The following is a 13,825-nucleotide window of genomic DNA, read 5'->3' on the forward strand; positions in this document are numbered from 1 at the left end:
AGAATCCCAAGTTCACGGAGGACTCACACACAGGCCACAAAACGCTCCTGTCTGTAGGACCAAAGAGGTAGCCCCCGTGGGTGAGGCAGCCATTAAGTGCATAGTGGGGGGAGGGGCCGTGGCTAGGAGGGGAGCACCCACACTCGGTGCCCACATTGGCCACCCTGGGCCTGGGGTGCCTAGAGCAGCTCTGTCCCATTGAATATGCAGGCCACAGGGCATGGGATTTTTTAAAATATATTTTTATTGCTTTTAGAGAAGAAGGGAGAGGGAGAGATAGGAACATCAGTGATGAGAATCATTCATCTATCGGCTGTCTCCTGCACGGCCCCCACTGGGGGCCGAGCCCACCGCCCCAGGCAGATGCCCTAGCCGCGAATCGAACTGTGACCTCTTGGTTCATAGGTCGACACTCAACCACTGAGCGACACCGGCCGGGCAGGGCACGGAATTTTAAATAGAAAAGTAGAACAAAACAAGTGAAATTGATTCTCACATATTTTATTTAACTCAGTATCCCCAAAATATTATTTCACAATGTCATCAGTATAAAAAAAAATGACCCGGTATCTTACATTCCCTCACACCAAGTTTACAAAATCCTTTGCACATCCACTTGGACCCCCACGTTTCAAGTGCTAATGGACACATGTTGATGGGGCCACATTGGACCACGCAACTAGAACCTTCCGGGTTTTCTAGAACAGTCGGACATTATGCGCATTTTTTTAATGTTCTGCAGCCAAACAAAACACACTCACACAAGAGTCTCAGTGGCCCGTAGGTCATTCATTTACAAACTGCACAAAAGGATGAGAATTGTGGGGGTCACACGTGGGCTCCGTGGTCACTTGGTGAGGTGTCCTATGTGGCAGGCCCCGTGCTCCGATCCGGGGACACAGAACAGGCCGGTCCCCGTGGGCACGGGGAGAAGTGGCAGAGGTGGGTGAAGGGCGGCGCTGTGACGGGGACAGGGCAGGGCGGGAGTTCTAGTCCCCATCCCGCGGCCAGCTGGACGAGCCGGGCCGTCTCTCTCAGCTCATCCGGGCTGACCCATGTTGGCTGGAAAGCTAGGGATTGGGACCCATGACAGCGATGGCTTTCCAACCGCTCGCATTCCGAGAGGTGCCGCCTCCAGCCCCAAGGCCACCCCCAGCCCTGGTCCCGCTTCCCACCTTGCCTCATCTACCAGGAGGCTGGGCAGCATCCCTCTAAACAGGAGGTCCCTGGGCTTAAAAGAGAGAAGAACGTAAACGGTCGGAATACCCCACAGCAGCGACTACACACAGGCTCCAGCGCGAGGAAGCGGGGCATAAACCCGCCCCTGCCGCCGGCCCTCCAAACCTCCGTCTCCTCCTCCGGGGCCCCCTGCAGGGAGCGGAGGGCCCCAGGGGCTCCTCCATGGCTTCCAGAGCCGTCCCCCGGAGACCTGGGGCGGCGAGGGGTCTCAGCAGAGGTCCAGGGAGTCTAAAACCGGGGCCCAGCTCCCAAGCTTCCCAGTGCCAGGCAGGGGAGGCCACGGAAGTCAACGGGCCAGGTGTCAAGCCCATCTGGAGGGAGGCATGGAAACTATCTCCCTTTCCTTCTTTTTTTTTCTTTTAATATATTTTATTGATATTTTACAGAGAGGAAAGGAGAGGGAGAGAGTTAGAACCATCGATGGGAGAGAAACATCGATCAGCTGCCTCCTGCACACCTCCTACTGAGGATGTGCCCGCAACCAAGGTACATGCCCTTGACCGGAATCGAACCTGGGACCCTTCAGTCCGCAGGCAGACGCTCTAGCCACTGAGTCAAACAGGTTAGGGCTCCCTCTCCTTTTTACTCCACAAACACAACCAGAAAACAATGTGTCAGGCCTGCAGCGAACGGCAAGAACCCTCAGCCAAGCCCTGGGCTGAGCAGAGAGCTCACATCCACCATTGGGCCCAGCCACTTGCTGCCTCGCGGGAGGGGGACCGGCCATTGTCACCCTGATGGGATTTTTTTCAAGAGAAGCCAGAAATTCAGATTTTCATACGAAACTCTGGTTTTTAAAGACTGGCAACTGATTCCTTTTTTTTTTTTTTTTTTGGTAGGAAACAGAATGGCTCAAAAAATGCCAGATGAGGGTCTGCACTGCAGGTTTTTTTTCTTCTCCAAAGCATCTCCCCCCGTGACCCCGTGAGGACTCGGGGTACGGCTCAGAGTCTCAGGGAACCCAGTTCCTCGTCTTCCTGCCCCTCCCAGGCCGCAGCCGCCTTCGGAAGGTCAGCGGGACAAAGCAGAAGCAGACAGGGGGCTGGGGCGGGACCCCACAAACGCCAGAGAGAGGGCAAGCAGTAGCAAAAGAGAGGCATCATTTTCCTCGGTTTATTTCAAGAGAACAAAGAATCAACCATCAATTCTGTACAAAAACATGGTGGCAGAGTCACGGCGACCCTGGAGCCAGCCCCCTAAACGCCCCAAAAACGAGGACGGGACTGGAAACCCCAAACCCTGGGGAAAATTATCAAAAATCGGGCAGACCATTCCTCCCCTCCTACTCTCCCCAGCCCAGAAGTTGGGGGGCAGGGGCTGTGTCCTGGGTGGGAGGTCAGGAAGGCCGTGCAGGCAGATTTAGTGTTTGGCAAACAGGGGGACTGGGGGTAGGATCTGGAAGGGAGCTAAGGGGCTTGGGAGAGAGAAAAGCTCTCCCACCTCGCCCCCTCCCCCAGGATACTTGGGACGGTTTATAAAAATCAGGGCCAGAAAGTAGAAGAGAAAGGAGTCATCAGAATCAAAAACTAAATTGTGGAAAGATTTTTTTTTTTTTTCTTTTCTAAAAGGCAAAAAACTACAAACAGCCCAGGTCCTGAGCTCCCCAAGTCTCGGGTCCTCCACCCCCCCTGAGACCCGGCAGGAGGCAGATGGGGCGTGGGGACACGTTGGTTCTTAGAAAAAGGTCACCCCTGGACGGGACGGCTCTTCGTCTCCCACGGCCTCCCTCGGCTCCCTCCGCTGCCGGGGAGAGGGGACGGCGAGGACCAGGGCTACGCCGGCAGACTCAGCTTCTTCCCCTTCAGAACTGCGAGGAGAGAGAGGGCAGGTCACCGTGGGCCGCGCGGAGGGACAGAGGCCAGGAGGGCCGGCCCCGGACCCCAGGCTATAAACCAGGGGGATGGGCCTGAGTCGCTGTGGGGTGGGGCGCAGGGACCCTAATCTCGTCCTAGGGGCTGAGCAGTGAGGCGCGAGGTGGCCCCATTTCTGCTGGTGGCGGTCCCCCTCCCCCCGCCTCGGAGGACTCTGGCTGGACGCCTTGGCGCGTCTGAAGAGGGAGCTGGGGTCAGAGGGCGTGGCGGGGCTGGCCGTGGAGACCAGCCGGAAGCCCGAGGTCCCAGGGCCGCCTCCAGGCCTCTGTGCTCCCGCCCCCTCTCTCCTTCACACGCCCCGATTCCTCAGGTCTCTGCTTCGTCACCACCTCCAGCAAGAGGCCGCCCCCGAAGCACCCTCTCACCCTCCACCGCTGCTCACAGCCCTGGTTTCCTTCTCCGCACCCTCTCACCCTCCACCGCTGCTCACACCCCTGGTTTCCTTCTGGGGTAGCTCTCCGCGCTCCCTGCAATCATCGCCCTCTACCTGTTCCTTCACCATCTCCCCCAACTAGAACTGTAAGGCGGGTGAGGGGACGGGAGGGGAGGGCCTCGTCCATCCTTTTCCTACTGTGGCACAGAAAGTGCGCAATCGATTTCTTGGTTGGTTGGATGAATGAATGAATGAATGAATGAATCGATCAATCAATCAATATTCATGGGCCTGAGTCCCCTGAGGGTGAGATGGAGATCAATGAAAAAAGACGAGGCCTTAATTTCTCTAAGCACTGCTGGGCCTGGGAACATAGGAATTCGGAATTTTTTTTTAGGGTGTGAGACTGAAATGCTATGAATCTGGGATCTCATGCAGGCGGGAGGGCTTAAGACAAATCGCAAGAGAGGACAAGTCTCTTGCAATTTGCCCCCCTCTCTCTGTCCCGTCTCCTCTTCCCAAAATGCTCCCGGCCTGGGGCGGTGGGGGGGCGGGGGGGGCCTGGTCTCCCTGTGGTCCCAGCAGGAAGCACCTGTGTGTGGGGAGGAGGCCCCTCCTGCCTCGCCACCTCCCCTCAGACATGTGGGGGCCCCCATTGGTCCTTAGGGGGGCCAGGGGGCTGGGAGGCTGAATGCCTAGAAGGAGGGGCGCCTGGGACCCTGGGGCCTAGGAGAGGAAGCGGCCCCGCCCCTGAGGGGGTGATGCAGGGCCCGGGTGACGGAGGGAGCGAGCTGGGGAGGGAGCAGGGCCCTCCCGCCGGCCCCCACCCAGCAGCTACCTTTGGTGATGTAGAGGTAGAAGAAATCGCAGTAGAGGACCGTCTGGACCAGGCCGGCCACGATGGCGATGAGGTCGAAGAAGCCCTCGAAGTAGTAGCGCCAGATCCAGTTGAAGAGATAGAGCGTGCGGTACACGCCCAGCGCGAACAGGTAGTGGCTGGTGATGGTCTCCGCCTCGCCCGTCTTGCTCACCATGAAGAGCTGCGGCAGGATGGCCACCGACTCCAGGTAGATGGAGAAGGTCCAGAGGATCTGCAGGGGCGGCGGGCGGGCGGGAGGGAACACAGGTGCAGACAGGGATGTGGGAGAGAGAACGGACAGCAGTGCCCACCGGCACGTCCTCTGTGCCAGACAGCACCCTGCCCGCGCCCTGGGCCACACCCCGAGAATACAGCACCCCGAGGTCCCAGGGCCGCCTCCAGTGTATTCTCATTTCATCCTCAACAACCCGTGCTGGAGCTGCTGCTGGGAGCAGCCCGTTGGGGGCAGAGCGGGACCCGGAGCAGGTCCTGCGTCGGTGCGCATGAGCACTTGACAAAGCCAGACCAGGGTGCACCTCGGCTCTGAGCCTTCCCTTCCATGAGCCTCTGGGCGCGAGACCCAGATTCTCCAAACCACCACCTAGCTCTGAAATAGAGAATCATCTCCTGCCCCTGCAGAGGCGGCACTCTACGTACAATCTTCAGGGACGTAAAACAGACCTCGTCACTCCCTGGCTTAAAACCATCCAGTAGCTTGCGGGGCCAGCGTGGCTCAGAACAGAGCGTCCACCTACGCACCAGGAGGTCACGGTTTGATTCCCAGTCAAGGGCACACGCCCGGGTTTTGGGCTCGACCCCCCAGTGGGGGGTGTGCAGGAGGCAGCCAATGGATGATTCTCTCTCATCATTGATGTTTCCATCTCTCCCTCTCTCTCTCTCTCTCTCTCTCTCTCTCTCTCTCTCCCTTTCTCTCTGAAATCAATAAAAATGTATTTAAGAAAACAACAACCCATCCAGTAGTTACTGCTTATCACAACCGGAATAAAATCCAAATCTAACCGGGGTCTTCGAGGCCCTCCCCGATCCAGCCTCTGCTCCCGCCCCCTTCCCGAGATCTCAGGGCTGCAGCCAGGCCCTCCAACGCGCAGGCTCCTCCCCGCCCCAGGACCTTTGCACCTGCTATTCCCTCAGCTCTGCCTCCTCCGCCCCCTTCCAGGCTCAGCTCATCAGTCGCCTCCCCCGACCATCGTCCACCAGCACTGGCACATCACCCATCTTATCTTTCCTGGCAGCGCGGACCGGAGCGTGAGTCATGAGGCTCAGAGCCTTCGTCTTGTTCACCCCATGACCCACCCACCGCGGCACTGCGCCTGGCACATATCCGACGCCAGGCTGAACGGGTGATGAATGGGAGTCGGCTCCACGTGCTGGTCAAGGGCCACCATTTAGGGACCAGTGACAGCCACCACTCGTGAGCAGGACAGGGCACCCTGGGAGGGGGACAAAAACCTGCAGACAGACTTAACCAGTGTGGCTCAGTGGGTAGAGCGTCGGCCTACGAACTGAGGGGTCCCAAGTTCCATTCTAGTCAAGGGCATGTACCTTGGTTGCGGGCACATCCCTAGTAGGGAGTGTGCAGGAGGCAGCTGATTGATATTTCTCTCTCATCGATGTTTCTAGCTCTCTATCCCTCTCCCTTCTTCTCTCTGTAAAAAAATCAATAAAAAATATTTTTTTAAATAACGTGTGCTCATAGAGCATTCAGCGTGAGGCGCTGCTCCCTGAACCTCGCAGGCATTCACGGACTCCTGCCTTCACCCTATGAGCTAAGTCCTATTCTTATCCCCATTATACAGATGAGACTGGGGCCCAAGGCTGCACAGCTGCCATGTGAGCAGAGCCCAGGCAGTGAAGCTCAGTGGTTGCACTTCGACTCATGAACCAGGAGGTCACGGTTCGATTCCAGTCAGGGCACATGCTGGGCTGCGGGCTCCATCTCCAATGTGGGGCGTGCAGGAGGCAGCCGATCAGATCGGGATTCTCTCCCATCACTGGTGTTTCTAACTCTCTCTCCCTCTCCCTTCCTCTCTGCAATCAATACAAATGGTAACTTTGGCCAAAAAAAAAATTTTTTTTTAATTAAATAAGTAAAATGTGGGTAGATTCCTCTCCAGAGAGCTGGACTCCAGGGCTTGCTCCGATAACCACCCAGAATCCTCCAGGAAGGCCCTCACAGTCAGCTTAGAGTAGGGGTGTCGAACTCAATCAGAGAAGGGGCCAAAATCTAAAATCCAGCCTAAATCGCGGGCCGAATGGTTTACTGAACAGTCATAAACTGACAATGTCATAAACTGACAGCGGAGTGCAGTGATGACAGCGCGGTGCGGGCCACATTGCAAGGCCTGGCGGGCTGGATTTGGCCCACAGGCCTTGTGTTTGACACATGTGGCTTAGAGAGAGGCTTAGAAAGGTGACAATTAAATGGGTGCACACCCCACTGTCAGCCCTCTGCACCCTGCCTGCGCCACGTGTCTCCTCCTTTCACCCCCACCAAGGTCGGGACCTCCATTTCCCCCTCCGTTATGATTTTTCTCCCGGGGGGGGGGGGGCCCTCGTTGTACAGACGAGGAAACCGAGGCTTAAGGCGTCTCACTGAGGCTGAAGGAGCCTCATCTGCACACCCAGGCCCCTGGAAAAGAACCATAGCGTGGGGGGAAATGGGAGGTCACCTTCTCATCATGTTCATTGTTATCTATTCACAACATCTGGATTTTTTTAAAGAATATAATTTAAAAATCATTTTTTGAGCATTCAGGAGGACTTTGGTTTAAATCCTGCAAGCTCTCTCCTGAGCCTCAGCTTAGTTCCCCCCAAAATGGGGATGAGGATGTCCATTCTCCCAGGCGGCTGAGAGGTCAGACTGGAGATGGCGTGTGTAGAATGGCCAGCATGGAGCTGGACACACAGTCAGTGCCAATACTTTGCCCAAGTGAACTGCCCCCTCTGAGTGAAACAAACAAACAAAAAAAACTGGCCTGGATGCTAATCTGGAGCAAGCCCCACTGCCTCTCCCAGGCTCAGTCTCCCCCTCTGCGAAATGGGCGCAGGTTGGGTGAGTGCTCCCAGCAAGGTGGTGGTGACGTGTCTGCAAAGTCGGGGGCCGACCGCCCAGCCCAGCGTTCCTCCCTCAGCCCGGTGCCGCGTCCCTCTGACATTGCTAGGGTCCGGGGGCCAAAGCCACCCTCTGTCCGATCTGTCAGGCCTGCAGGGCACTTTAGGAATCTATTCTGAATCTGTGGCCAAATTTTTGAAAACGAGATCTCGCAGGGAAACTCCTGGATTGCGGCTTCTGTTGAAAACATCAGCCCATCCGGCCACTCGGGGCCAGCTTCCTCCGCGGCAGGAGTAAGGCAAAGAGAGGACAGGCTGCTCTGAAGGTGAAGCCTGCCGGTCCTCCGGGGCCAGGAGAGCACAGACTTTACACACACCCTCCCAAAATCCCGCCCGGGAATCTGCGCAGGTGCCACCAACACGCCACGGAATAAATGCGTGGCAGCGGACCTTTAGGAGTAAAAGGATCACCCTGGTGTTCCAAATAGTTCAGTCCCTGGAGAAACATGAACACGGAACTTCCCACCCAGTGCCAGACACTGCTCTGTCGATACCAACCACTCAGTAGAACCTCTGAAGTAGGAACGGATCATCCCCATTTCACAGACAAGGAAACTGAGGCGCGGAGAAGCTGGCCTGCCCAAAGTCCCAGCTACTAAGTGGGCCTCGAATCCCCGCTCTCTGGTTCTAGGGTCCACGTGTTTCGCCGCTAGGCAATGCGGTATACTCTCAGTAAGTCCTCCCGTGACCTGACCACTCGATACATCAGAAAAACGGGAGGCACGGAGAGGTCAGGGCACACGCCCAAGGTCACGCCGACAGAAAGCTGCCGACCTGGAATCCCGACCCAAGCAGCCCGGATCCTGAACCCCCGTTCACGAGGCTGCTGACCTCGGACGAGTCGGCGAGACTCCTTAAGCCTCGGTTTCCTTGTCTGTACCACGAGGCCCCTGGAAAAGGAACGGGCTAATGGACACGGAGTACTGAGAGCAGCATCCGGCACACAGAGGGTGCTGCTGCTGCTGCACGAACATCATCCAATTCCAGAGCCCCCGCGCTGAACTGAGTCCTAAAATAAGGAAGTTTGAGCAAATCTCGCAGAAGGAAGCCTTTGAGGACCACTGTCCATACTGTCCCACCACAGCCCCCCCACACACACACACCACCCCAAAGCCCTCCCAGGCAGCCTACCTCGAGCGGGGTGAAGTCATGGTTGACCAGGAATGCCAGGATAGCTGTGGGCACCACGAGGAACTCCACCCGGAACGTGTCGTGGTTCCCGTCGTACGTGGCTTTGAACTTGCTGTAGATCATCCAGACTGTGGTGAAGGAGCAGGCGATATAGACCACCTGTGGAGGAGGGAGGAGGAGGAAGAGGGGGGAGGAGGAGGGTGCTTCAGCTCGGAGCACCTGCACCCCGCAACAGGCTGGGGCCCAGGAGCCTGGAACCCCAGCCCCTTCTCCCTCAGACCCAAGAGCCTCAGCCCCTGTCACCTCCTCCCTCAAATCCAGGATCCCCCTCCTCCCCCAGGAGGGCGCAGCAGGTGGGCATGGCCTTACCTTCATGCATGTGTTGTAGAGGGAGATGTAGTTGGTGAAGAGGTCCAGGTAGCGGGCGGTGAAGACCACGGCAAACAGGACCTGGCTCTTCCCCGAAATCCCTGCGGCGCAGAGAGAGTGGGGGGCGTCGGGGTGGGCTACACAGGAGCCGGGGGTGGGGGGCTGCCTGGGGCAGCTCTGGGGTGCACCGGTCCCTGGAGGCCTGCCCTGTCCGCCCCGCCGGAGCACAGCCCTTTCCCGGCCCACAGCCAGGGGGCAGCCGGCCCCAGAGCTACTCCAGCCCGAGGCTCCGTCACGAGCTAGGCCTCACGGCCACCCGGAGCCCCGTCGGGGGTTCTCCCAAGTCCAGGCTCCAGGGGGGGGCCTCGGGGGAACCCCACTTGGCCTCGGTGTGCCCCCCAGAACCGGCCGCCTCCCTCCCGCTCTCTTCCCGGCCGCCAGGGTCCACGTCACCAACTCCCAGCCGCCTCCCTGCGGGCCCCGGGCCACGGCTCCCGGACCCGGGCCGCCCGCAGCGGGGCCGGGGAGGCTGCACGGGGTGCCTGGAGCCGCCCCCACCCAAGTGCGCGCACCCCCAGGCTGGGGGGGGGGGGGGGGGCTGACCCCCCGGTGACCCGGGACCTGGAAGAGGGGGTCCCCAGCGGGCGGGAGGGGCAGGGACCCGTCCCCCCCACATGGCCTCCACCCTCCCCCGCGTCCCGGGACGCCCCCCGCCGCCCCCGCGGGCGTCTCACCGGCGCACGAGCGGGACTTCCAGATTTTGAGCAACAGCAGGATGATGGCTAGGAGGTGGGAGAGGTCCCCCAGGAATCGGAAGAGATTCATGGCTGGGGCGGGGGGCTCTGGCAGGGCTGGCGGGGCTGCCCCCCGGGGCTGGCTGCAGGGCGGGAGAGGGGCCCTGGGTGGGCTCCGCTCCTGGCGGGGGCTGTGGGAGGGGGAGCCGAGGCGGGAGCGGCGGCGGAGCCGGAGCTGGGAGCAGGGACGAGGGCGGGAGGGGGAGGGCCCGGGCGGGGAGGCCCCACCCCGGAGGGAGGGGCCCGGGCTCTCTGGCGCCCCCTGCCGGCGCCAGTCTGCTGGCAGGGAATGCGCCCCCAAGGCCGCCGCCTGCTGGATGTGTGCAGGTGGGGAGGTGGGGGGGGGTCTCTGGGATCTGAAACTCCCAAATCTGGCCCCTGCTCCCCTAGGCAGTCTGGACCCAGCCCCTGACCTTGACAGCGATTGGGGAGGCTGAGCTCTGAGCTCTCACAGTCCCAGGCAGGGACCCAGAGGCTGGCTCTTCATGGGCCTTCAGCCCGAATGCACCCAAAGGACAAGAAAGCAGCCCCCAGAGCCCCCCTCAAACCCAGGAGTACGGAACCCCGGCCCGCCGCCCAGGCCTCAGGAGCCCAGGCCCCGCCCCCGTTCCTTGAGGTCTCACCTCCACCATCTGGTGTTACGAGCACCCTAGACCCAGGAATCTAGGGGCCCGCTTCCTGCCCCCCTCTGGGACCCACAGATGCAGGCCCCAGTCTCTTCCTTTCAAAAACATAAGCCGTCACCCCTGCTCTCCCGGACCCTGGAGTTAGGGCAGCCCACAGCCCTGGCTCCCGCCCCAGCTCCAGAACTGCCCCCATACACACACACACACATACTTTCTCTCTCGCTCTCGCTCTCTCTCTCAGCCTCTGCCCTCAGGAGCCCAGGTGTCCTGTGCCATACGCCACCCCAGCACCTTATGGAGGTGCCGGGCCAGCCTCTGTAGCAGGAGGGGGTGGGGGGTGGGGAGCTGGGCAGCTGGCCTCGGAGGGGACCTGCCAGGCTGTGTCTACAGGGGGCAGATGCCGCTTTCCTCTGCTGTCTGAGCGCACATGGGTGACGCCGGCCTAGGCCCCTCAGTAAAGGAAGGGGGACAGAGGTTTCCTCAGAGGGATGGGTAGACATCCATGAGCCTTGGACCAGGGGACCCCTGAGGGGGTCACGTTATCTGAGGGCTTAAAAGGGACTCAGGCCAGGAGGAGGGGGCCTAAATTACTGGGTACCATTGGAGAAGGGACCAGGGGCGTGGACCCCTGGGTCTGAGGGAGGAGGGGCTGGGGGCGTGGACCCTGGGTCTGAGGGAGGAGGGGCTGGGGGCCTGGACCCCTGGGCCTAAGGGAGGAGGAGCTGGGGCCTGGACCCCTGGGTGTGAGGAAGAAGGAACCAGGGGCCTGGACCCTGAGTCTGAGGGAGGAGGGGCTGGGGGCCTGGGTCTGAGGGAGGAGGGGCTGGGGGCCTGGACCCCTGGGTCTGAGGGAGGAGGGGCTGGGGGCCTGGGTCTGAGGGAGGAGGGCTGGGAGCCTGGACCCTGGGTCTGAGGGAGGAGGGCTGGGGGCCTGGACCCCTGGGTCTGAGGGAGGAGGAGCTGGGACCCGGACCCCTGGGTCTGAGGGAGGAGGGGCCTGGGGACCTGGACCCCTGGGTCTGAGGGAGGAGGGGCTGGGGACCTGGACCTCTGGGTCTGAGAGAGGAGGGTTTGGGGGCCTGGACTCCTGGCTCCATGGAGACCTACTTTGCAGGCCCGGCCTTCTGCATCCACACCGGCCTGGCGCTGGGTCCTGGCTGTGGCCTGGGGCCTCCTGCTTCTCAAGCCTCCAAGTTGGGGGGTTGGGGGGGGCCTGATCCCGGGGTCCCAAGCTGGTATCTCAGCGCCGGATCCTGAGTCCCTGCCTCCCCCCGCCCCGCCCCTCCTCCCTTTTATCCGCGGCCCCCGCTCTCCTGTCCCGGAGGGAGGCAGCGGCTGGAGGCTGGGGTGGGGGGCACCCCTGCCTCGCCCCGGCGGGAGGAGGGGTCCCCGGGAGGCCGAGAGGGGGCCGGGGCGTCTCCGGCAGGGGCGGACGGGGACTGAATATTAATCGCATCCCCAGTGAGTGTGTGTGTGAGAGAGAGCGAGCGTGCGGTCCTCCCGCTCCGGCTCCCGAGCCCGGCCGCCGCCGCCGCCGCCTCCCCGGCCGCCCGCCCGCCCGCCGCCCCGCTCCGCTCCGCTCCGGTCCGGTCCGGTCCGGTCCCGGCGGGGGTGCTGGCGGGTCCGCCCGGCCCCCAGGGGTCTCCCGAGCGTCGGCTCCCGGTGAGGATCTGCGGTCCGGGTGTGGGCTGGGCTGGCGGAGGGGGGGTGTGTCTGAGGGCTGCGGCGGCGGCGGAGGGAGGAGGGAGCAGAGGAGGGAGGGTCTGTCTGTCTGTCTGTCTGTCTGCACCGACCCTGAGCCGCCCGGTGGGTGTCGTGGGTCCACCCCCCCCCCGCCTCCTCCACCGGCCCCCGAACCGAATGGATGGTGTGTACCTGGGCTCCGTGCCTCCTGCCTGCGTCCGCCCGGCGCCCGGCTCCCCGGCCGCCCGTGTCCTGCTGTCTGTCTGCCTGTCTGTCTGCCTGGCGCACAGCCCCTGAGGCAGCGGGCCGGACCCCGGTGTGAGTGTGTGTGTGTGTGAGTGTGTGTGTGTGACTGTGTGTGTGTGTGTGTGTGTGTGAGTGTGTGAGTGTGTGTGTGTGTGTCTGTGTGTGTGTGTGTGTGTCTGTGTGTGTGTATGAGTGTGTATGTGTGAATGTGATTGTGAGTGAGTGTGAGTGTGAGTGAGTGTGTGAGTGTGCCCCTCCCCGGGCTCCGGGTGCTGGAGGGAATCCCGGGGAGCGGAGGGAGTGGGGGCGCGGGGCGCGGGGCGCGGGTCTGGGGGCGGCCAAGCGGAGAAGGGCGAGCAGCTCCCGGGCACGCAGCCTCCCGCCCCTCGCCGGCCGCCGGCTGCAGAGGTGACCCAGACAGACAGGCAGACAGGCAGGCAGGCAGACGGACAGACGGACGGACAGGCGGACAGACAGGCAGGCAGACGGACGGACAGGCAGGCAGGCGGACTGGCAGACACAGACAGGTTGGGGGACGGGGCGGGGGAGCGGCGCGGAGGGCACAAAGGGGGGGTGCGAGGGCGCCGGGGAGAGGCGGGACTGGACACATGGACCGGGGGGAGGAGCCGGGGCTGAGGCGGCGGAGGGGGGCACCCCGGGTGGGCGGAGGGGGATCCCCACGGGGTCCGGGGCGGCGAGAGGACACCCCGACAGCCTCCGCAATGTCCGGGGCCCAACTTCCAGCGCAACATGTGTAGCGGCGTCCTCGCCTAGCCGGGTGGCCGCAACCTTGGGGGACAGACCGGGCAGGACGGGCCGGGAAGAGGGAGAGCCGCGCCGGGCCGCCGCCGCCCCGGGCCTGCCCCCCGCGGCCCCCAGCCCTCCGCGGATCTTCGGGTCGCCGGACTCCGGGTTCCGGTCTCAGCCCCCCAGCATTCCCCCCGACAGATCAGGGTCATGAAAAGGTAAGTCCGGGGTCGGGGATGCGGGGGTGGGGGTGGGGACGTGGACCCCCGATCCAGGGCAGGGAAAGTTGGCCCCGGGCCTCAGGGAAGCGGGGGGGTTGGAGAGCGCTCTTTGCCCCCCTGTCCCCCTCTGCACCCCAGCTGCCTCGTCCCTTGGGGCTCTTCCCTGTCCTCTCTCTGAGTCCCCTTATTCCCGGTCTCCACAGCTCAGACTTCCTACCCCCCCTCCCCATTTCGGACACCTGGCTCCCTCTCCCCAGCCCCACCTACCGGACACCCCACATGCCGCCCCCCATCTCCCCATCGCCCCTTCCCTCCGCACACCCCGTCCCTCCGCATCCCTCTCCCCCTCCCGGCCTGGCCCTCTCCCTCGCTCCTCCCGCGCTCCCCTCCCTCCTCCGAGCTATGAGTCTGCTATTAATACCCCTGCCAAGGACCTTGAGGGCGTCCAGGCCGGCACCCCTCGCCCCTGGCCGCCACCCCTTCCTCAGGGTCCCCCAGATCCCCCAGCCTGGGGCCCCGGGGCTGGGGAGAGGA

The 13,825-nt window shown here is 62.1% G+C and overlaps 2 protein-coding genes across 5 annotated transcripts in view; one reads left to right on the top strand and one right to left on the bottom strand.

Moving 5' to 3' along the window:
* Positions 1-2,319: 2,319 nt before the first annotated feature.
* KDELR1 (KDEL endoplasmic reticulum protein retention receptor 1) lies at positions 2,320-9,988 on the bottom strand. Its single transcript, XM_084905327.1, has 5 exons — positions 9,709-9,988; positions 8,975-9,075; positions 8,606-8,764; positions 4,322-4,574; positions 2,320-3,046 (listed from the first exon to the last, which is right to left on the bottom strand). The coding sequence occupies exons 1-5, from the start codon at positions 9,797-9,799 to the stop codon at positions 3,012-3,014; spliced, it is 639 nt and encodes a 212-aa protein (XP_084761453.1). The 5' UTR covers positions 9,800-9,988; the 3' UTR covers positions 2,320-3,011.
* A 1,987-nt stretch (positions 9,989-11,975) lies between these two features.
* The window catches only part of GRIN2D (glutamate ionotropic receptor NMDA type subunit 2D), a 44,832-nt gene continuing 42,982 nt past the window's right edge, over positions 11,976-13,825 (top strand). The window contains exons 1-2 of one of the 4 annotated variants that reach the window (XM_084905799.1): positions 11,976-12,056; positions 13,068-13,288. The gene's annotated coding sequence lies outside the window, so the exon portion shown is untranslated. Of the gene's footprint in view, positions 12,057-12,156; positions 12,851-12,960; positions 13,289-13,825 lie in introns of those variants that run through there. The other 3 variants (XM_084905798.1, XM_084905800.1, XM_084905797.1) reach the window with 3 other exon arrangements.

The sequence above is a fragment of the Pipistrellus hanaki genome (assembly GCF_964339955.1).
Source record: "Pipistrellus hanaki genome assembly, chromosome: 15".
NCBI lineage: Eukaryota > Metazoa > Chordata > Mammalia > Chiroptera > Vespertilionidae > Pipistrellus > Pipistrellus hanaki.